Raw genomic sequence first — 24,002 nt, forward strand, 5'->3', positions numbered from 1 at the left:
TATTTTCTCCACTGATATGTTCCAAGAGCCAGTACCTTGCAAAGAGTAGCAATCAATAAATATCTGCTGAACTAGTTGTCCATCAACAAGAAAATGGATAAACTATATGATATTCATGATAGAATACTATACAGCAGCCAAAAATGAACCACAGTTACACACATCATCATGAATCACTCTTAGAAATACAATACTGAGTGAAAAAAAGAGTTTCACTCAGGGACACCTGGGTGGCTCAGTGGTTGAGTGACTGCCTTTGGCTCAGGTCATAATCCCAGGGTCCTGGGATCAAGTGCCGCATCAGGCTCCCCAAAGGGAGCCTGCTTCTCCCTCTGCCTTTGCCTCTGCCTCTCTCTCTCTATGCCTCTCATGAACAAATAAATAAATAAAAAATTTTAATATATTTTCAGGACACCTGGGTGGCTCAGCGGTTTGGCGCCTGCCTTCGGCGGAAGGTGTAATTCTGGAGACACGGGATTGAGTCCCACGTCAGGCTCCCTGCGTGGAGCCTGCTTCTCTCTCTCTGCCTGTCTCTCTGCCTCTCTCCCTGTATCTCTCATGAATAAAATAAAATTTTTAAAAAAATTTTTTTCATAGTATACACAGTATAAAATGCAAAAATTATAAAAAATAAATATGCAGTGTTTAAGGTAAAGTTTCCCAGTAGTATACCTGAAGAGGGGCAATTAGGGCTTTATCTCAAAAACTGTAAAAATTACAAAAATGTATTTCATAGTTCACAAAAGTTAGTCTATTACTCTACTTTAATCACTTTTCTTAGTGATTACTTAAAAGAAAAAAAAAAAATTCTGTATCACCTCACTTGCAAAAAAGAAAATGGAAACCCAATCACAAAATAAAATATTTAAAGAGTGGTAAAGTAAGACATACCTATAAGTTCTGGAGGGTTTCTTTCATTAAACCGCTCACACAGACGAATAAATGTCTCAGTATTCTCAGTTGTAGGGCACTCACCATGTCTAGTAATATGGAAACATTTTTTTTTTTTGAAAAAGAAGAAATTGCAAATTTCAGCAAAAGGTTTCAATATTAAATAAAGAATCTTAATACATGACTTACCCTTTACACTGAAGTTTTATGTATTTGATTCCTTCTTTTTCTATGTCATTTCTGTCATAGAACCTTGAAGTATTTGTTAGGTCCACTAACAAGCCCATCTTAACCTAAAAAAAGAAAGAAAGAAAGAAAGAAAGAAAGAAAGAAAGAAAGAAAGAAAAGAAAGAAAGAAAGAAAGAAAGAAAGAAAGAAAGAAAGAAAGAAAGAAAAAAGGAAGATTTACTAGTAACTGAATATGTTCCAAAACAAACTGACGAAATGGCAATACTCCAGTTTATCCATCTATATTGAGAGAGATTTTATGTTCACTCTGCCAATAAACTATTGACAAGAGCATCAGTTACTGAAGTCTTATTCAAGGTACCAGAACTTAAAAGGCACTCAATGAAATAAATTAACCCCCAAACTAATGATGGAACTAGAATAGAAGCAAAACTTACTCCACTTCAACATCATAAAAGTCTACCTAAAAAAGCAAACATGGATGCAGTTTTCTGCATCCACCCGACTTATGATTTATTAGCAAGACAATACAGCAAGAATAGCATCTGTGTGAAATACACCCCATACCCCAGGCACACATCAACTCAGCATTCTAAACAGCTTATCACTACATCACAACCTAGGCAGCTAAATTCTAAAGTGAGTACCATATACGATAAAAAGTATGTACAGTCAAAACTCTTTTGTAAATCCCTTAGTCAACAGAGAACAGTACACATGGCCATAACTACACATCTCATTGAAGACTTAATCCCACCTCTTAGCCAGTTTTTCTTCCTGCACTGGAACTAAAATCATTATTTCTTCTGTTCACCATCAACTGATATAGTTGGCTTGTGATCAGAGGCCAAGTGGTTTAAAAAATCTTTCACAACTAAAATCATCTTCAGACTAGTAAGAGAGTCTCACTAAGATATGTACATCCAAACCGAGCCAAGTTAAAGAACAGTTAATTCATACATCTTCAGGCGTCTGAGTGGTTCAGTTGGTTAAGCAACTGCCTTAAGCTCAGGTCATGATCTCAGGGTCCTGGGATGGAGCCCCTACCTCAGGCTTCCTACTGAGGAAGCCTGCTTCTCCCTCTCTCCTGCCCCTGTTCATGTTCTCTCTCACCATATCTCTTAATAAATAAATTAAAATTTTAAAAAAATTAAGGAGCACCTTAATTAATTAATTTTAAAAAAATTAAGGCTCAGTTAAGCGTCTGCCTTCAGCTCAGGTCACGATCGCAGGGTCCTGGGATGGAGCCCTGCATCAGTGCTCACTGTTCAGCAGGGGAGTCTGCTTGTCCCTCTCCCACTGACCTTCCCCGCCTCGTGCTCTTTCTCTCTCACTCTGCTTTCTCTCAAATAAATTCTTTTTTTTTTTTTTAAGATTTTATTTATTTATTCATGATAGTCACACAGAGAGAAAGAGAGGCAGAGACACAGGCAGAGGGAGAAGCAGGCTCCATGCACCGGGAGCCCGACGTGGGATTCGACCCCGGGTCTCCAGGATCGCGCCCCGGGCCAAAGGCAGGCGCCAAACCACTGCGCCACCCAGGGATCCCTCTCAAATAAATTCTTTAAAATAAATAAATAATGGGAGCACACAGTGTCTCCATGGTTGAGCATCTTGCCTTTGGCTTAGGTCATGATCCCAGGGTCCTGGTTTACAGTCCCGCATCAGGCTCCCCGCAGGGAGTCTGCTTCTCCCTCTGCCTATGTCTCTGCCTCTCTCTCTGCCTCTCATGAATAAATAAATGAAATTTTTTAAATTAAATAAATAAATTTAAAAAATAAAAAATTCATACATCCTCTATCCTGTTTTGAAGCACATTATTCTCTGGGAAGAATGGCAAGAGAAACAATCTGCACTTTTTTTTTTTTTAAGATTTTTTATTTATGTATTCATGAGAGACACAGAGAAAGAAACATAGACAGAGGGAGAAGCAGGCTCCTCACAGGGAGCCCAAAGCAGGACTTGATTCCCGGACCAGGATCACGCTCTGAGCCAAAGGCAGATGCTGAGCCACCCAGATGTCCCCAATCTGCACTTTTTAAATTGTTGTTTTTCTCTCTTTTATTGTTGCTGATTTTACTGAGTACCTATTATTGGATGTGCCTAAAGGAGATTGGTCTACATAATGTTTTGACTCCATTCTTAGAAAAAAAGATGGCAAAAGTATTTATATTTCACGCACAACAAAACTGACAAAACTAACAAAACTTTTTTCCAAAATACTAACTAGCTGCCATAATGTGCTCACTGATTTTGCCAGATTCTTTAGTTTAAGTACAGATGAGAGATCAATCTACCCATCAAGAGAGTTCTTACTTACAGGAAATGTATGTTTTATGGCATTTTCTACAATATGCCACCCCTGGACCTACTTCTTTTCTCACAGAGCTTCATCAGTGATCTCAATTCCTTCAGAGGACATATATTGTCAAACACAGAGGTTTAGATCTCATTAATACAGCTTCTCAGTGAGTTAGAATTAGAACTCATGGGCAGCCCTGGTGGCGCAGCGGTTTGACTCCGCCTGCAGCCTGGGGTGTGATCCTGGAGACCCAGGATCAAGTCCCACATCGGGCTCCCTGCATGGAGCCTGCTTCTCCCTCTCCCTGTGTCTCTGCCTCTGTTTCTCTGTGTCTATGAATAAATAAGTAAAATATTAAAAAAAAAAAAAAAAAGAATTAGAACTCATGTTGTGTGTATCCAGGTCCAAAATAAGAAATGGATGTAAAGTGGAAATGGGCAAGAAAATATGAATTTTCTAACTACATAGGAAACTTTAGCCAAGGAAATGGAGAAACTATACCGTATGACTGCCTGAAGCCCCATATATGTGTATGTGTGTATGTGTGAGATGTGTCTATATACGTAACATGTTATGTGTGAATCTGTCTGCACACACATATACATATACATTACATATACATATTTATTTTTCATAATAGTCCCAATCCATGAAGTAAGAATAATAATAGTATCTACCTCATGGAGTTGTTATAAGATTCAATAAAGGCCTTATTCTGTGCCAAGCACTATTCTACGTGCTTTATATACACTAATATGATTTACAGATGAGGAAACTGAAACAGGAAGAGATTATGTAACTTGCCCACAAAGCTGCAAGTGGCAAACTGGAAATCAAAGCCAGAATATGTGGCTTCTAAGCCTAAACTCTTACAATACCAACCAGGAAATATTTAATGCTCTATAAATGTTAACTATGATTTAATTCATATCACTATTGATAATGAAAATAAAAGTTTAAAGTTTACAAAAAATATTAATACGCAAAAAAACTACACCAAGAAAAGGAATGACAGGTTTTCAAAATCTAAGTGACAATTTTTCTCCCATGATAGAAGCCCTTGGGTAGGGCAGCCCAAGTGGCTCAGCGGTTTAGCGCCACCTTCAGCCCAGGGCATGATCCTGGAGACTTGGGATCCAGTCCCACATTGGGCTCCCTGCATGGAGCCTGCTTCTCCCTCTGCCTGTGTCTCTACCTCTCTCTCTGTCTCTCTCTTTCTCTCTCTCTCTCTCTCTCTCTCATGAATAAATAAATAAAATCCTTAAAAAAAAAAAAAAGAAGCCCTTGGGTAATGTGTATTAATATTAATGTACTAAAATAGAAGAGTACAAACAGTAGTGTTACAAGTTGAATTATGTCCCCTAAAAAGATATGTTCAAGTGCTAAATCCTATACCTGTGAATGAGACCTTATCTGGAAATAGAGCTAGAGAGTCTTTACAAATATAATCAAGTTAAGATGAGATCATACTGGATTAGGGTGTCCTTAAAAGACAGAAACTTAGACACACACAGGGAGATGTCAATAACAAGAGACAACCCACAAAGCTGCAAGCCAAGGAATATCAAGGATCACTGGTATTAACCATAAGGTAGCTAGCAGAAAAGAATGAATGGAAAAGATTCTCCTTCTAAGCCTCCAGAAGGAACCAACCTTTCCAATACCTTGATTTAGAACTTCCTGCATCCAGAACTGTGAGAGAATAAATGTCTGCTGTTTTAAGCCACTCATTTCATAGTAATTTGTTACAGTAGCTTTAGGAAAGGAATCAGTATGATGTCAGATTAATATAAAAAATTACAAAGTTTCATTTGGGAAAGTAGTTTGGCCCTTTCTTATAAAATTAGCTATGCACACTGCAATCATACTCTTGAACATTTACCCCAGAAAAATGAAAACTGTACATGAATGTTTACATAGCTTTATTTGCAATACCCTGCAACTGGAAATAACTCAAATTGGTTAAATGGTTATTTAAGCATTCAATGAGAGAAGAGTTAAATAAACCCTGATACATCCATATAAGTAAATACTATTCAACAAAAAGAAAAACTTTTTGTTGAAACATACAACAACTTGGATGGCCCTCAAGGGTATTATGCTTAGTGAAAAAAGCCAATCCCAAAAGGCCACATACTGTTTTGTTTTTTAAAGATTTTTTTAAAATGTATTCATGAGAGAGAGAGAGAGAGAGAGAGAGAGGCAAAGACACAGGCAGAGGGAGAAGCAGGCTCCATGCAGGGAGCCTGATGTGGGACTCGATCCTGGGTCTCCAGGATCAGGCCCCGGGCTGGAGGCGGCACTAAACCGCTGAGCCACCCAGGCTGCCTGGCCACATACTGTTTTATTCCATTTATGTAATTTTCAAAATGACAAAATTATAGAGATGGAAAATGGATTAGCAGGTACAAATGTACAGAGATGGGGGTGAGTAGAGTCTGGCCATAAAGGGGTAGCATGTGAGAATTCCTCTGTGGAGATGAAACAGTTCTGTGACTAACACCAAATCTATACATTGGATCAAAATGCAGAGAACTATATACATATACACAAAAATGAACGCATATAAAAACTCTAAAAACTAAATAAGGTCTGTAATCAATTCAACAGTACTATACAAATGTCAATTTCCTGCTTTGATGTTATACTACAATTATGTAAGATGTCACCATTGGGAAAAGCTGGGGGGAGGGTTCATAGAATTCTATGTACAATTTTTACCACTTCCTCTTAGTCAATAAATTGTTTCAAAATAAGAAGTTTTTTTAAGCCACTTGAAGAATGAGAGAGAGATAAAGTATAGTAAATCAATACCAAAAGGTTTTGATTCTTACCTTCAGACTCTTTAGATAATTTGAGAGCATACTGGGATGGAATCGATTTTCTTCAGCAACTTGACTATCATATCTTGGTCCTAACATTGTCTTCAGAGGTAAGAATCTTCCTAAACATTAAGACAGGTAACAATTTTCATTAAAGAAAATGCTCCAGGTTGAAACCATAATTAGCAATTCTCAAATCACTTTCTTTTTTTTTTTAATACTTTTATTTATGCATGAGAGACATAGAGAGAGAGAAAGAGGCAGAGACACAGGCAGAGGGGAGAGGCAGGCCCCATGCCAGGAGCCCGATGTGGGACTGGATCCCAGGTCTCCAGGATCAGGCCTGGGCTGAAGGTGGCGCTAAACCGCTAAGCCACGGGGGCTGCCCCTCTTCTTTTTTATTTTTTTTTTTTTAAGATTGATTGATTGATTGATTGATTGATTTATGATAGACATAGAGAGAGAGGCAGAGACACAGGAGGAGGGAGAAGCAGGCCCCATGCCAGGAGCCTGACGCGGGACTCGAGCCCGGGACCCCAGGATCGCACCCTGGGGCCAAAGGCAGGTGCCAAACTGCTGAGCCACCCATGGATCCCCTCTTCTTTTTTTAAAAAAATATTTGTATTTATTTATTCATGAGAGACACAGAGAGAGAGGCAGAGACACAGGCAGAGGCAGAGGGAGAAGCAGGCTCCATGCAGAGAGCCCATGCAGGACTCAGTCCCAGGTCTCCAGGATCACACCCTGGGCCAAAGGCAGATGCTCAACCACTGAGCCACCCAGGCATACTATAAAATCACTGTCTTAAAACGTTTTAAATGGAACTGTTCACGATGTATTCTCAGTACAAACCACACTTTTAAAAGGTATCACCTTAGAATTTTTAAGGACAACATAAATTCCAAAAATTGACCATCAAATAGAATAGCAAAAGAAAGGGGCGCCTGAGTGGTTCAGTCAGTTGAGCATCCCAGTCTTGGTTTCAGCTCAGGTCATGATCTCAGGGTCATAGGATCCAGCCCCACAAGAGGCTGAGCTCAGTAGGGAGTCGGCTTGAGATTTTTTTTTTTCTCCCTTGAGATTTTTTTCTCCGTTCTACTCCCTCCTCTTCTGTTCCTCCCCCAGCTTGTGTGCAAGCACATGCATTTAAGTTTGAGGCACAGGTATGAACAAAATAGGTAAAGCAGATTAAGAGGTATAAACTTCCAGTTGCAAAATAAATAAATCACAGGAATGAAAAGTGCAGCATAGAGCAGAGTCAATAATATTTTAATGACATTGTATGGTGACAGATGGTAACTACACTTATTGTGGTAGGCACTACATAATGCAAAGAATTGTCAAATCACTATGTACACCTGAAACTACTATAACATTGTATGTCAACTATACTTCATCAATAAAAACTTTTTTAATTTTATATTGGCTAATACTTTAAAAAAAGACTAAGGTTTTAAACTACTACATTAAAAAGTTATTGCCTTAAAGCCTTTAAAAATGGAGTACATTACATCAGTCTTTAAAATTTCTAATTATACTTCTTTACTGTAAGGTTGGAACTTTCTCCATCATATAAGCTTTATCCTGCATTCCAAGATAGGGATCATACTGAGAAGCATGCTAACCAAAATCACTCTTTTTTTTTTCTTTAAGATTTTATTTATTTATTCATGAGAGACACAGAGAGAGGCAGAGACATAGGCAGAGGGAGAAGCAGGCTCCCTGCAGGGAGCCCAATGTGGAACTCGATCCCAGGACCCCAGGATCAGGATCTGAGCCAAAGACAGACACTCAACCACTGACCCACCCAGGTGCCCCCAAAATCACTCGTTAAACAACTATCAGTGATCATAATTTCAGCAAGACTAACTGACCTTTTTGGCCTTTTATTTTCCCTGAATCATAGTATAAGCATAGGCGGAGCCACCTTATATAATCAATTTTAAAATCAACTATTTTAACTGATTTATATCTTAAAACTCAATAATATCAGTAAGAATATCTACCTAAAATAACATGAGTGAAATCTTAACATCTATCCAGAGACTTCTTTTTTTTTTTAAGATTTATTTATTTATGATAGACACAGAGAGAGAGAGAGAGAGAGAGAAAGAGAGGCAGAGACACAGGCAGAGGGAGAAGCAGGCTCCATGCCAGGAGCCCGATGCAGGACTCGATCCCGGGACTCCAGGATCACGCCCTGGGCCAAAGGCAGGCGCCAAACCGCTGAGCCACCCAGGGATCCCCTATCCAGAGACTTTAACCTAAATTTCATAAAACATAATTTTTTAAATGTTTATGTTTTATGCAACAAACCACTCAAGATCACCAATAACCTCCACAATGCTAAATCCAATGGTCAGTTCTCAAACAACTGGTCACTTTTAAATTCAAGATCATTTTTTAATTCAATTTAATTTTTAATTCCTGAATCACTTTTTCACTTGGCTTTCAGGATACTACATACTCTTGGTTTTCCTCCTATCTCTCTGGCCTCTACTTCACAATCTCCTTTACTAGCTCCTCCTTACCTCCCTGACCCCTCAAATGTTTTGTCCCAGGGCTCTGTCCTTGGACTTCCTTTCTATCAACATTCACTTACCTGGTGTCTCATCTGATCTCACAGCTTTAAAAGCCATCAACGTGCTGCTGACTCAAAATGTGTATCTCCAGTCCAAACCTCTCCCTGAACTCTAGGCTCGGATATCAAACTGCTTACCTGACTTCGTCTCTACTTGATGTCTCAGACCTGATCTCCAAACCTGAGCTCTCGCTATGTAAGGTCTAAAAGATGCTCCTCTGGTGGTCTTCCCCATCTCAGCATATGTAACACTAGTTTTTTCAGTATTCTCAGGCCAAACCTTTGGCATTATCCTTGACTCCTCTCTTTTTCTCATACTCCAAGCTCAATCCATCAACAAATCCCTTGGCTCTATCTTCAAAATATATCTAGAATCTGAACACTTCTTATCACCTCTACCATCAACTCATTTAACTTATTACAACAAATATTTAATGAGTACTTACCACATACCAAGCACTGTTCTAGGTACATGAAACATGTCAGTGAAAAGAAAAAAACAGGTAAAAATCTCTGCCTTCATAGAGTTTACCCTCTACTGGGGAAAGATAAACCATAAATAAGAAACAAAATAAGTAAATAATACATGTTAGAAGATTCATCCCACTAGGCCCTCTCTCTTTCTTTGTTGTCTCAGAGATCCAATCTTCTTTCATCAGCTCCTCCAGTCTTCACTTTCCTTATCCAATGTCAGAGTCCACAGCTGATCATCATAGTCAGTCCCCTCTAAATACCCTTAATTTCTTTGATCCTCCATATCACTCAGCCACATTTACCTGAGAAAAACCAAGACCTCCATAAACTCAACCACCTGCCTTCTTTGGGCCTACACCTATGCAGCTCAGGGCTCCCAGAGAAAACCTCACCATATAGCAGATGGCTGACACTATAAACTGTGTCTAAATCATCTCCTTAGCCCTAAAAACTAGCACAAAGTTGACTCTCAAATATTTGCTAGGTAAAATGACTCCAAAGTCACCATCTCTATCACAAAACTGTTTCATATTACATTCCTAAAGTTAGTTCCGAGTAAGTTCTTCACACATAGAAAGCACAAGATAATTTTTTGTTGAATGATCTACCTTTGAGAAACAAGAATTTTGCTTTCCTCAAAGTGTTTACCTGAAATCTATCACTCATAGTTGAAAAAAAGAATTTTTCAGAAATAAAGCTTGGCCCTATTTCAAAGAGCCCTCTCCCACTGGAAGTTTGGTTTAATCAGATGTAATTTCATAGTGGAACAGATTAAATATAATTAGTACCATCTTCCTTCTGATTCAGGAAAATTATGAACATCTAGTACTACTGAAATGTATCCCAATGTTTACAGTGAGAAAATGTAAGCAGCCATAACACATTTTCCTAAATATGCCACATACCAAGGAAATTATGCAATAGCATGAATTACTTTTAAAATCAGAAAAAAAAGAGAAAGAAATAGGTAGAAAATGGAATGTGAAATATTCCTTATTTTTCACTAAAGCTTTCAAGAATATAGCTAGTATCTCTTGCTCTACCCACTATAAAACATTGCTAACCCTGCATTTCTAAAATACACAATGTGGCATGAACATTTCTAGGACATGCAAAGACATAACTTTAAGAGAAATGTAAAGAATCTTATCAATAATTGTACGTTGTGTTCATTTTACTTTCTAATAAGCATTAGAAGCTGAAGCTGTATTGATTACTAGTAAAGATCTAGTATGACTGTCAGAAGGCCTGGAGTTCTGTCCAGGGATCACAATTAATCTGATAGGTGAGCTTAGTATCTCACTGGAACACAATAATCAAGAGTCTAATTTTTGGAGGCCAAAATATTCTAATACAATAATAAGGAAGAGCTTTATTCCCAGGCCCTTCATTCCCAGCAAAGGGAGAAAAAAAAGGCACACAAGTCTACTTCTCAGAGAAGCGTAAAGCTGCCTGAAGTTAGCACCTTACCTGCTGCTATCTACCCCAAGTCAGTGCTACATTTGTTCCATTTATCTAACAGTAAATCAGTATTCTGAACTTTGTCACTGCCAGCCTGCAGGTTACATTACAATTCTGATTTTTTAACCATTTTTCTAACTCCAAACAAACAAAAAAAAATCACTTCAACAAGAACTTCTTTGTGATCTTGTTTTTCTCACAAATCAGTGTAGTGGGTAACACTAATGGAAGAATCCAGGAAGCATGCTCTGAGCTAGAAAGGAACCAGACATCTAAGTTTAGAGGTTCCTTCATAACTCCACAAAGAAAACCACACGTAAAAAAGAAAGGATCCGGGACCCCTGGGTGGCACAGCGGTTTGGCGCCTGCCTTTGGCCCAGGGCGCGATCCTGGAGACCCGGGATCGAATCCCACATCGGGCTCCCGGTGCATGGAGTCTGCTTCTCCCTCTGCCTGTGTCTCTGCCTCTCTCTCTCTCTCTCTCTCTCTGTGACTATCATAAATAAATTTTAAAAATTAAAAAAAAAAAAAGAAAGGATTCACTATAAAGTTAAGGATGTAATGAGAAAACGTCAAAACAGCTAGGGAGTAAGACCTACAAAAAAAAATTTAAAGAACTGTGATGAATTCATTTGAGTAAGTGTGATGATTATCAAGTACAATTCTTTATTACAAGTGAATATACATATAAAAACAGAGCAGAGGCACTTAGGTGGCTCAGTCGGTTAAGCAGCCAACTCTTGATTTCAGCTCAGGTCATAATCTCAGGGTGGTGAGATCAAGCCCCGCATCAGGCTCCACACTCAGCAGGGAGTCAGAACCTGCTTGATATTCTCTCCCTCTCCTCTGCCCCTCCCCCTGCTTGTGCGTGAGTGTGTGTGCGGACACATGGGTGCTCTCTCTCTGAATAAAGAAATCTTTTTTAAAAATGGTTAGAGCATAAAGAAAAACATTTCCTCACCCTAAGATTTGCTTAAGTTATCTTTCAGCATTACTTTTATCCATCATTTATATGGCTCTATCGACTGGAGATTTTATATAAAATGTGAAGAAAAGCTGACAACGTAGGACAATCAGAAAACCTGAATGTAAAAAGGTCTATAGAATCTCCCCTTTCAAAAATTTCAAATAACTAGTCAGACATACTACAGATATGTACCTAACAAGTAATCATAGTTCACTACAAAACCTTTTAATTTTGGTTGCAAAATACCTTCTAGAATAAGCAGCAAGTTATAGTTAAAGTTTAAATCTTTCACTCTTTAGAAAGACACTGTAAAGCAAATGAAAAGGTGGGCACCTGGGTGGCTCAGTCGGTTAAATGTCTGCCTTCAGCTCAGTTCATGATCCCAGGGTCCTGGGATCCAGGCCCATATCAAGCTCCCTGCTCATTGGGGAGTCCTCTTCTCCCTCTCCCTCTACCCCTCCCCACTGCCCATGCCTGTTCGCTCTCTCTTCCTCAAATAAATAAACACCTTAAAAAAGAAAAGAAAATGAACAGGCACAGGCAAGCTACAGATGGGAGAAAAAAATGTTTAAGCATATATCCAACAAAGAATTTGTATTTACAAAACATAAAGAACTCATCAATAAGATAAAAGCCCAATTAAAAAATTTTTTAAAAATCAGTACATGATTTGGACATTTCACAGAAGATATGTGACTTGCCAAGAGGCTCAACATCAAACTACAATATTACTAAATACCTATTACAGTGGGTAAAATTAAAAAGACTGATCATACCAAGTGATGGGGAGGATATGAAGCACATAGAACTCTCATACATTAATGGTAGGAATGTAAAATGTTAGGACTTTGATAAATAGTTGGCATTTTTTTAAAAGGTTAAACATTCACCTACCATATGATCCATTCATCTCCTAGAGATTTACATAAGAGAAATGAGAGTGTATGTCCATGTATACAACTGTACAGGAATGTTCATAGCGAGTTAGTTTGTAACAGTCAAAATCTGGGAACAACCCACATGACTATTAACAAGTGAATGGATAAACAAACGCGGTGCCTCCCTAACAATGGACTACTACTCAGCAATAAAAAGAGATGAACATACATACATACAAGAACTCGGATAAGTCTCAAAATAATAATGCTGAGCAAAAGAATAGAGATCTCCCCTTCCAACAAGTGTATATAAACAATTTATTATAAAAATCATAAAAAATGCAAACTAATCTATAATGACAGGAGGTTGCCTGAGGATAAAGGATTACAAGGGGCAGGGGAAACTTTGAGGGGTGATGGCTATGTTCACTATTTTGATTGTGGTATGGTTTCAGGGGCGTTTCATTGGAAGTGTGTCTGTGTACATGGTCAATAATCAAACTGCACTTTAAAGTTTGCTGTTCGTCAAACTCAATAAGGATGCAAAAATTCAAAATAAAAATCATTTTTAAAAAACAAACTCCAGGGATCCCAAGGTGGCTCAGCGGTTTAGCGCCTGCCTTCGGCCCAGGGTGTGATCCTGGAGTCCCGGGATCGAGTCCCACTTCGGATTCCCTGCATGGATCCCTCTGCCTGTGTGTCTGTGTGTCTGCGTCTCTCTCTCTCTCTCTCTCTCTCTCTCTCTCTCTCTGTGACTCTCATGAATAAATAAAATCTTAAAAAAAAAAACTTCCCCTTGGGCTCAGAGATAGAAGGTCTCCTTTAAAAAATAAATAAAAATAAAAAACAAACTCCAGTCTCAGTGTCGATCCATTTCACCACTGGAAAGAGGAAACTTGGGCAGCCCAGGTGGCTCAGCGGTTTAGCACCGCCTTCGGCCCAGGGTGTGATCCTGGAGACTCGGGATCGAGTCCCACATCGGGCTCCCTACATGGAGCCTGCCTCTCACTCTCTGTGTCTCTCATGAATAAATAAATAAAATCTTTAAAAAAATAAAAAAAAAAAAAGAAAGAGGAAACTTTCCTCTCCTCTTGAGCCCTCCATCTCAAGACTGACATTTGTCCCTTCCCCTTCCGAGAGCCCTGGAAGGTTCACAAACTTCTGACTAAGCCTCAACGTAATGCCCACAGTGTTCTTGGGTCCTCAGCTTACGCCACACAAACCTGCTGCCTGCTCTCCCGTCCGCGGTACTCAGCCGTCCTGGACAGTGACACGTGCCCCCACCCACCGACCCACCCCCTCCAGTCATTCTCCCAAACACTCAACCCCGAAGCTTCATCGGACCGAGCTCACCTCGGTCCTGAAATACCACTAACAAGCACAGAACCCTTCAGAGGCCTCCCCCCGCCCCCCGGGCCCGCCGGTATGCAGGGACTCCAACACCCCACACCCCTCCGTCCGAGTTACCTGCCACCGGCTGACCGCGCCGCGGACAGTTCAGCCACCGCGGGGGGATCTTGTTATGAGCCATGCCTCGGGGCCGCGCAAAGCCGCCGCCTCCTCCACCAACGCTCGCCGCGCCAACGTCGCCGCCTCCGCGCGGTCGGCTCCGCACGGGGGGTCCGAGGCTTCCGAATCCCAGCAGGGGTCGGGATCCCAGCAGCTCCTACCCGGGAAACGTCAGAGGCGGCGCGCCACTTTCATTCAGGCTCAACTCCGCCGCTCCGAGCGAGCCCACAATGCACTGCTACTTCCGCCCCCCCGAGGCCCCGCCCCCTCCTTTCCGAGGTCAGAGGGAAAGACGGAAAAGCCCGTTAGAGGGATGGGAAGGAGTTAAAGCCTCGGCGAATGGGCGGGGCCCGTCATCCGTAGCCCCGCCCCCCCGCCGAGCTCGCCGCGCGCTCTTAGGACAGCTTTGCGCAAGCGCAGGTGGTCCTGCGCGGGTTCCCGCGGAAGGACACGTATCTTCTCTTCGCACCTGGACCGCTAATCGTCATCTCGGGAGACGTAGGAAGCCAAGACTCTTTCCACGCGCAGAGTGATCCGCAGCCTCCACAAAAGCGTCTGTTTTAGTGATGCAAGGGTCCTCCCCACCACTGTTAGATCCTGATCGCTCTTTTTCCTGACAGGCTTGGCGTCCCAGCAGGGTCTGGGTTTGATCTGGGTCTGACGTGGATCAGGGAAGCTGCTTTCGAGAAATTCTAAGGGCGAGAAATTGGAATGCCAGAAGTGAAGACTTTCTCTTTGGGCTGCGGGGCGGGGCGGGGGGGGGTGGGAAGCGAGTACTAATAAGGACCCAAGAAGTATCCGAAATTAATCCCAGAACGTTCTTCAAGACTTTTGTTTGTACATTTCTGGAGCAAACTTTCAGAGTGTTTGGGAGTTTCAGGGGGTCCCTGTCTCAAAGTCACTAACGTGAGTAGCTTCGCAAAAGGCAGGAATTGCCCTGTGGAGCACCACTACCTGGCCGCGTCCTTTGCCTTCCCAAACAAATGGTCTTTCCCTTCGAGTTAGGAGCATTTTGTAAACTCCATCCCGTAATAAGACTCTGTTATTACCAGTATTAAACATAAAGCTGGATAAGGGAGAGTTGATTGTAACGTAACAGTTTGGTCTTAAACACCAGTGCTATAATTGAACTGCAAGATGGTGAAGTTGGCGGGTGGTGTATATTTTAAAGGGTAGGTGTGAAACTTGCAGGGCGGCTCAGCCCCTGAGTGCCTGGACCCTCTCAGTAAGACTCAGAATTCTCCCATAAATAGAGAGCCCCAATGGCTCTCTGCCTTTTTTTTTGTTTGTTTGTTTACTTTCCATTTTATTCACATTTCATGGATTATTACACTTCCTCAAAAACTAATACAAACTGAGATTACATTGTCTGACAATTCAAGTATTTTAGTTTTAGAAAACAATTTCCTATGTAAAATAGAAAGCAAACAACTTATCTGATTGCTAAGAAGTTTTACATCTGTAACGATCGCGTCTGCGTCAAGCAGAGTCCGTAGTCCTAACCATGATTGCCTCTGGCCAAGAACGTCCCGGTGCCGAGAGCGGGACTGGACGGGCTCCTCGCGGTCCCCTACCAGAACCGCGCGGGACACGCCAGTTTCTACTACAGATTCTCACTTCCAGAATGAGAACGATTACCCAAGGGTTTTGGGGGCGAGCCATTCGGTTTGCAAAGCCTTCAAAATGCACTGTGCTTGCATTCTGACTTCAGACATCGAAGAACGGACTGATGCTCAGAAGCAGACATGTTTCACTCTTAAAATGAAACCAAAAAGGCTTTCTCAGTGAGAACTTGTTCTGCACTCGGATAGTATGATGGGATTTTCTCCCCCTACCCCAGAACAGGTACATTCTTTTTGGCATGCAGCATATCAAAAATATGATTTAGAACTGAAATTGTTAGGTCACACTCCCCGGCTGCCCTTGCTGTCACATCTTGAGACCTTTATGTGAATGTGTGTGAATGTGTCACACCTCTCCCACAGGATAAGATAAGATTCCCTTTCCTTACAGACTAGGTCTACCTAGATAACTCTCTTCTCTGCTGGCAAAGTGAATGCATACCAGAGTGGTGAAGTGTTTGACCCCCCCAAATCTCTAAAGATGGAAAAGGTGAGCCTAATCCTGTGATAATGTCTCACTTTCTCTTTCTGGGGGTGACTCCCATTGGAGACTGTCCCCCTCAGACACATTGTGTCCACCCAGAATGCTCAGGCCTAGGCACAGGGAGAGATTCCCAGAGCCTTCATACCAGTGATGAGCAGCTGTAATTGGTTGTAAGGCCTCAGTTTTACGTGTGTGCCTCATTTTTACGTCACTATCTAGTCATGCCCTCTCCAGCCTTAGTTCCCATAGATCGAAAGGACCTTGTGGCTTCCTTCACCCCCACAAAGGAGAGTAGAGTAGGAAGGTGGCATCGGCGTGACTGGGCAGTTTCTCCCTACCAGGAATCTTTCTCCTACTCCCACATCTCTGCTTTTCTGCAATAGGAAAAATAGATGCCCACAGAGGAGCCAACATGACACCTCCCTGGTTTCTTAAAACCCCTAACCCACCCTCACAAATATGTCTTAACCTACTCTTTATTGATCTTCATGGGTGAATTCTTCCCTCAAACATCCATTTTGCCAATAAGGAAACATGTAACGGCAAATGAAAATAAGACTGAATTTTCCCTGTTGACAAAAAGCAAAGAGACTCCCCCCACCCCCACCTTTTCCTAGAACATTCTCTGGAGAAAGCTTGTATTTGTAAATCCTGCCTCTTCACTTTGATGTGTGTTCAAATCTTTTCAGCAGCTCAGTGGACTTCTTGCCTGTCTTACCACACAGGAATGTTTTCCTTAGGGCCTGGGAGCCATCTCTGCAAACAAGAAGGGAGATGGCCCCCCTACCTACCTGTCACCACGGGAATTTAGCCCAAAGTGACTTGAGCTGTAACTGCAAGAGTTAAGAAACCCATTGAGTTAAGAAAAGTTTGTTGTTCTTTCAAACAATGGCAAATAACTGACAAAAGTGGCCATGCCAATTACCAAATGAATTTAGGATGAACTACGAAAGAATGTATAACAAATGGTACTGCCAAATCCTCTTTAGATGACTACGGGTTATCATTTATCTTGGGAACATATAATCTATGCAGTATATGTGCTTGGCTGTAGGAAAGGGTGAGATTTTTTTCCTCTTTTTGCAGTCTCATTAAAGAATTACCTGTGAAGCTAATTGCAATCTGATTTCATGTGCATCCAATAACAAAAGTGTATTCTTTCTTTTCTGCATTTGTGGGGAGGATTCTCCAGGTTGGCAAGAGATTTTATTCCTAATTTTTTCACCAGCAAGTATTTATGCCCCACTATTAAAGACTATTGCAGAAATCCCCCTCTGTTGCCCACTTAAGCCTTGCCATGGAGTGGAGTCTCCTGCTCCCCGCATCTCCATCAATGGCTGATGAGCCAAATCTGTTTATTCTGACAGCCAGAACACCAGCATGTATGGAAGGATGCTCCTACCTGGCTTCCCAGAGGTTGGCAAAATGTCAGCAAGTGCTATTCGCTTTTTTGATCAATTCCCATCTTCCCTGGCTGACAAGTGCTATGATGCCACCTGTGACTGGCTCCCTTTCTCATTCTGGTGACCCACTGCCTCGACCTGCTGCTTGTGTTTTCCAGCTATAGTACATAGAAGGTCAGAAAGAGATCACCTTGGGTTAACCTTGAGCAAAGGAGAAACATGTGTCACATCTCACAGAGAGGTTTAGGTTCTAAATTCAAGATATGGGGCAAAAGAAGACAAACTCCAAACTGTCCTCCACTGCTGTTTCTTCATTTGAACTCCAAATGAAGTCACTGACTAGCATTTAGGGTCACATACAAGCAATCTTTGAACAACAGACACACTTTTCACAGCCAGATTCTCCAGTCTGAACTTCACATCTTCCTCCAGGGCATAGGTTCAAGAAGCAGAACAACAATAGCCTCTCTCTCTTTCTTGCATGCCTACATGGGTACAGGTAAGTTCATATGAGTCAAATGTAGGTATGATGTGACTTCTTTGTAGTCCAATTCATACCCACCAATAGCTACTCTAATGTTGTAAACCAAAAGAGGACTCTGAAGCTTCTTATTCACACAAGCTCTATCTGAGGCCTAAAACGGTGTTTGGAATTTTATATTTTTAATCTTTTTTTTTAAGATTTTTATTTTTAAGTACTCTCTACACCCAATGTGGGGCTTGAACTCACGATCCCAAGATCAAGAGTTGCATGCTCTTCCAACTGAGCCAGCCAGGTGCCCCTATATTTTTAATCTTAAAGAGGACCCATACAAGTTATATAAGTTCAGGCCTGTTACTGGTTTAATTGTGGGCAAAGAGACATGTTGAAATCCAAACCCTTTTAGTACCTCAGAATTCAACCTTATTTGGAAATAGGATCCTTACAGAGGTAATCAAGTTAAAATTCGGTCATTGGGGTGGTCCCTAATTCAGTATGACTCATGTCTTATGATAAGGGGAAATTTGGACATAAAGACAGGATTGCACAGAAGAAAGATGTCGTAAAGACACAGGGAGAAGACAGCTATGTGACTAGAGAGATGGGTCTATAAGTCAAGGAATACTAAGGATTGCCAGCAGATACCAGACGCTAGAAGAAGCAAGGAAAATTCTCCTCTGTGGCTGTCAGATAAGACACGACCCTGACTACAGCTTGATTTTGGACTTCCAGCCTCCAATGTGAGACAATACATTTGTTTTTTTAAGCCTCTCAGTTTGGGGTACTTTTTTTATACCAGCTCTAAGAAACTAATATAAGGACCCTAAAAACCTGGATCTGCCCCTGCTCTAACCCATGCTTTCTGGATCTAAAGCTCTTGGAGCCAGCGTCCTCCGGACCAAAGTCCCTAAAGGTATAAATGCAGACAAATTTTCCCAAGCCCTTTTATTTTTTTTTTCAAATTTTTATTTAAATTCTAGTTAGTTAACATACAGTGAAATATTTATTTCAGGAGTAGAGTTCACTGGTTTATCACCTACCTACGATACCCAGTGCTCATCATAATAAATCCCCTCCTTAATACCCATCACCCATCCAGCCCATCCCCCATCCACCTCCCTCCATCAGTTTATTCTCTAAAGAGTCTCTTATGGTTTATTTCCCCTCTTTTTTTTTTCCCCTTTCCCATATGTTCATGTGTTTTATTTCTTAAATTCTACCTATGGGTGAAATAATATGGTATTTGTCTTTCTCTGACTTATTTTGCTTAGTGTAATACACATCCCAAGGCCTTTTATTTTTTTATTTTTTTAAAGCTACAGAAAACAACTCACTTTATTTATTTTTTATTTTATTTTATTTTTTTAAAAGATTTATTCGGAAAGAGAGAGAGGCAGAGACATAGGCAGAGGGAGAAGCAGGCTCCATGCAGGGAGCCCGATGAGGGACTCCATCCTGGATCTACGGGATCACACCCCAGGCTGCAGGCGGCGCCAAACCGCTGCGCCACCGGGGCTGCCCCCAAGGCCTTTTAAAGGGAAATTTAAGGGGCAGCCCAGGTGGCTCAGCGGTTTAGTGCTGCCTTCAGCCCAGGGTGTGATTCTGGAGACCCAGGTTTGAGTCCCACATCAGGCTCCCTGTATGGAGCCTGCTTCTCCCTCTGCCTGTGTCTTTGCCTTTCTCTCTCTGTCTCTCATGAATAAATGAATAAAAATCTTAAATAAATAAATAAATAAATAAATAAATAAATAAATAAATAAATAAATAAATGGAAATTTACCTGGGACATTCTCAGGGTTTCAGTGCCCAGGAGTCTGTTCTAAAGAACTCCTATATTCAGCCATTAATACTACATCACTGTTTACTTTAAGAGCACTTAGATCCTCAAAGGCCGAGTTAGATATTTCTTCAGGTGGCAAGCATTAATTCAAGTATCTGCCATAGTCCTCCCTGCCCAAGGGTTTACTGTTCCTGTTTACTGTTCCAAGGGTTTACTGTTCCTGTTGCTGAGGTGAATCACATCTGCAGAAAATGCCCTTAGACCCAAAGGTTCATCTTCCATCAGAGGAAGGCCTCCTCCACTGACAAAAGGCCACAGACAGGGCTTAAAACAACGGAAAAGTATTCTCTCACATTTCTGGAGGCTAGAAGTTCAAAATCAAAGATAACAGAACCACACTTTTTCCAAAGCCTCCAAAAGATTCTCCTTGCTTCTTCCAGCCACTGGTAGTCCCAGTCATTCCTTGGTCCCAGCCCTGCCTGTATCTTCACATGGCCCACATCCCCCCATGTCTGTGTCTTCATATGACATTCTCCTGTCTCTATGTGGCTATGTCCTACTTTCCCTCTTCATATGACCCCAGTCATATTGTATTAGGGCTTACCCTATTCTAGTATAACCAACCTCCTTTAAGCTTGATTCTGTCTGCAAAGACCCTATTTCCAGATAAGGTCATGTTCACAAGTACCAGACTTTAGAAGTTCAACGTATCTTTTGAGACTATTCAAGCCCTAACATCCACCCTGACTTCTGTCTGGAAGCATGTCCAGGCTTGCAGAAACAAGCAAGCTTTTCTGAGCCCAGGAATTTGGCTACCATATGTTACAGGGGCCAAGAGCAGGCCACTCCAACATGGGCCACTTTGGCATGAAATTATTCTGAGCTGAAGGCAATTGAGACCCTGCAGACTTTGAAGAACTGTTTGTCTCTCCCTTAACTGCATGGAAGAACCTAAACTGGGGGGGGGGGGGGGGGGGGGGGGGGAGGTTCCCAGAGCAGGGCAAACATCTAATTGGCAAACATGTGCTCTTCTTCTTATCACCCAAGGAATTGCATTCCTTTCCTCTGAAGTCCCAGGTCCCTACCCCTTTCTCCTTAGTTCAGGATGACATATAGACTCCATTTTGCCTGACAGTCTTTGGAGTTTCCATGTCCCTGTAGATTCCCCACATGCACACTATTAAATTTGATTTTCTCATTTATCTGTCTCCTGTCAATTTGATTCTTAGTCCAGCTAGAAGGACCTTGAAGGGGACAGAAGTTCTTGCTCCCTAACAATGTCTTCCTTTCTCAGAGTATCATGCAGTTTTTTTTAAGAAAGTCAGAAACTGAGACAGAGGCCTTAAAAATCACCTTCATGTCCCTCCCTTGTTTTGTATACTGCTAGTAACTGCAGAAAATGAAATATATGAGCAAACCCAAAACTACCCTCTCTTCCAGCTTTCTACCAACAGCCTGGAGCCTGCTTGAAGAGTTTCAGGTCTTTAATGGCATGCTTTCACACCTGTTGCTCTCGGAGGTTCCAGCTAGTCTTGAAACTTCTAAATGCCCAAATTCATGGCTGCACCTTGTTAAAAGATAATCTGAGGCATATTAAAAATGTTAAAAGTTTATTTGAGGAAAAACTGTTTTGAATTGGGGCTTACCGAACTGGAAACGGTTTGGAGCACTATGGGGACAGGAGCCAAGGGAAAGACTTTTTCTACAGAGCAGTATAGAAGCAAAGAAAATAAATTATTTGATTGGCTGTAGTTTAAAGCCTAGTTGGCTGTTTGTGATTAGTGGTCCTTAGCATTTTGATTTCATGACCTGGAGACATTTACAGGCTTAGATTTTGGTTTGCTCGTGTAGTCCACCATGGGATTAGAGCCACCTCAGTCTAATGGCCTCCTTGTTTAATTCACATAACATCAATTCCCCAACAAGTACTTAACAGGAAATAACTCCAGTTCCAGGGGAACAAATATATGCCCAACACCAAACAGGCTCCTACATAGATCTGATTCCCTGGCCACAGACCTGTGTGCAAGGATATTACATCTTTATCTCCTCTAGATCAATTTAATATTATTCTGAATTTCTTCCTGCTAAATAGGTAGTATAGGGGTGGAAAGATAATGTTTCCTCTATTCTTCTGAGTTTTGGGACAATATCTCCCATAATAAGAGACAGATTAACAAAAGGGGAAATTGATTAACATGCGTGCCTCAGGTGTAGATGGGGGACACTCAGGGAAACGGGTAACTCCTCTCCCCAGAAATCCCAAGCCACCACCTTAAACACCATCTTCAGGTAAAGACAAAAGAAAGATGTTGGGGGTTGGAGGATGTGCAGTTATGTGGGGGGACCATGGAAAGCAGAGTAAAAGGTAAGCTTTGTTATGCAGATTTAAATGGCTGTCTTCTCTGTTAATGTCTCTTGTGATTTTAGACTTATCTTTCTCTTCCTGATACCAAGAAGGAGTCTGCTCATGAATGGGGATTTCCTTTCCTCTATGAGTGGTAAATTTTCCTTGCAGAACGGTAACTTCTACTCTGTTTTCAGAATTTCTCCTGTGTCTACAGTTTCTCAAAAATAACCAGTTCAAAATAATCCTCTGACAAAGAGCTACTCTTCAATAGGAGATTTTAGCTCTGTCATTCCTGGGGCTTCCCCCACTGCTATACCTAGAATTGTGTCTTGGTTCCAGGAGCTCAGACAACACATCTCCAGGCCAGGATGGCCTTTTGTCACAGACCACCTGACATAGCTTCTTCAGCTCTCTACTGATAATCGGCCACACTGTAGGGAAAGGGCATTGCTTTTGTGAGGCTGGAAACCCTATTGCTCAGACCTTTTCTCCCTGGGTCCACCTATAGCCATTTTTCCCCCAGGTACTACAAGGGAGCAAAATCTAGAGTCTGAAGGAATACCCAATACCTTCCTTCACTAAGCATACAGTCCAGTCCCACAGGAAGGTTTAAATAAGCACATATGGCTGGATAATGTTTTGGGGGATTAAATTTTTAGGGTTTGATGACAGAATGGACATATCTCACGAGGGAAGCATCAAAGATGACTCCAGTCTTCCTGTTTTAATTACAAAGGTCTCCAACTTTCTGACCAGCTCCAAGAATCCTAAGCCTATTATTTCAAATAAAGAGCATTAAAAGTGTGTATATTGGATCATTTCTTCTGAATGATGAGAAGTTGGATATATTTGAGTTATAAACATGAACTACAATTCCCAAGGATTTCTCCACACCTCAAAATTGAGCTGCATGCTGGCCACTAGATGGAGCCAAAAACTAAGTAATCCAGCCTTCTATTTGTTGTGTTGACCCAGAAAGTAGGTCAGTGAGTCAGGTTCTTCAATTACGTATGTGTGGGCCTGTTCCAAGGGCTGAATTTGGCCTTGGTTCACCAAATTCATAATAACAGAGGTCAGTCTAACCTACAAGATGATTAAATAACAGTGACTAGGAGAGTGTCTCTGTTGTGCAGTTTATATAACTTCCTTCAATGGAAAATACGAGAGATTAAATAAGAAAATGCTTTCTAAACATTACTGCCAAGTCATGATGGTTTTCAGAGATACAAATAGCTATCTGCTTCTGCGTGCCATAAAAAACTTACCCCTGCTTTAAATTATGCTGAACATTGTCTGTGTTTGCTTTTGAGAATAATAAAATAAAACTGTGAATTGTGCTTTACCTGGCACAAAGTGTTCAGAGGTTTTTCAGTTTGAGTTCATCCTCACCTTTCTGTGAATTAGACATTGCTATCATCTCCATTTTATAGATGAGGGAACAGACTCAGAGAAGTTCAGTAACTTGCCCAAAGCCTCACAGCCAAAAAGTCCAGGAACCAGGCTGTGAGGTGATGTGCGTGCGATGCTGGAACCTGCCAGCAGTCAGGAAACCTTCATTTTTCATCCAAGCTCTACCTTGAGGAGGGGAAATCACCCTTCAAGACCCAATTTTTTGTTTTTCCATTTGAAAAATGATTAAGTGGTCCTTAAGGCAGAGTGCCTTACATTTAAATGCACCCAATCCCTGGGATCTTGTTAAATGCAGATTCTAATTCACTAGGTCTGCAGTAGGGCTGAGATTCTGCATTTCTAACATGCTCCCTGCTCCCCAGTTGATGCTCATGCTGCCCGTTCTGCCGATTGGAGAG

General features: G+C 41.4%; 1 protein-coding gene across 1 annotated transcript in view; it reads right to left on the minus strand.

Moving 5' to 3' along the window:
* The window catches only part of RNGTT (RNA guanylyltransferase and 5'-phosphatase), a 351,723-nt gene that overhangs the window by 306,511 nt on the left and 21,210 nt on the right, over nucleotides 1-24,002 (minus strand). The window contains exons 2-5 of the mRNA XM_025983843.2: nucleotides 14,033-14,766; nucleotides 6,217-6,326; nucleotides 1,081-1,184; nucleotides 892-980 (exon numbers count right to left, since the gene is read on the minus strand). Of these exons, the coding sequence (XP_025839628.1) occupies nucleotides 892-980; nucleotides 1,081-1,184; nucleotides 6,217-6,326; nucleotides 14,033-14,096 (367 nt within the window). The 5' untranslated portion in view covers nucleotides 14,097-14,766. The remainder of the gene's footprint in view (nucleotides 1-891; nucleotides 981-1,080; nucleotides 1,185-6,216; nucleotides 6,327-14,032; nucleotides 14,767-24,002) is intronic.

The sequence above is a fragment of the Vulpes vulpes genome, chromosome 1 (assembly GCF_048418805.1).
Source record: "Vulpes vulpes isolate BD-2025 chromosome 1, VulVul3, whole genome shotgun sequence".
Taxonomy (NCBI): Eukaryota; Metazoa; Chordata; class Mammalia; order Carnivora; family Canidae; genus Vulpes; species Vulpes vulpes.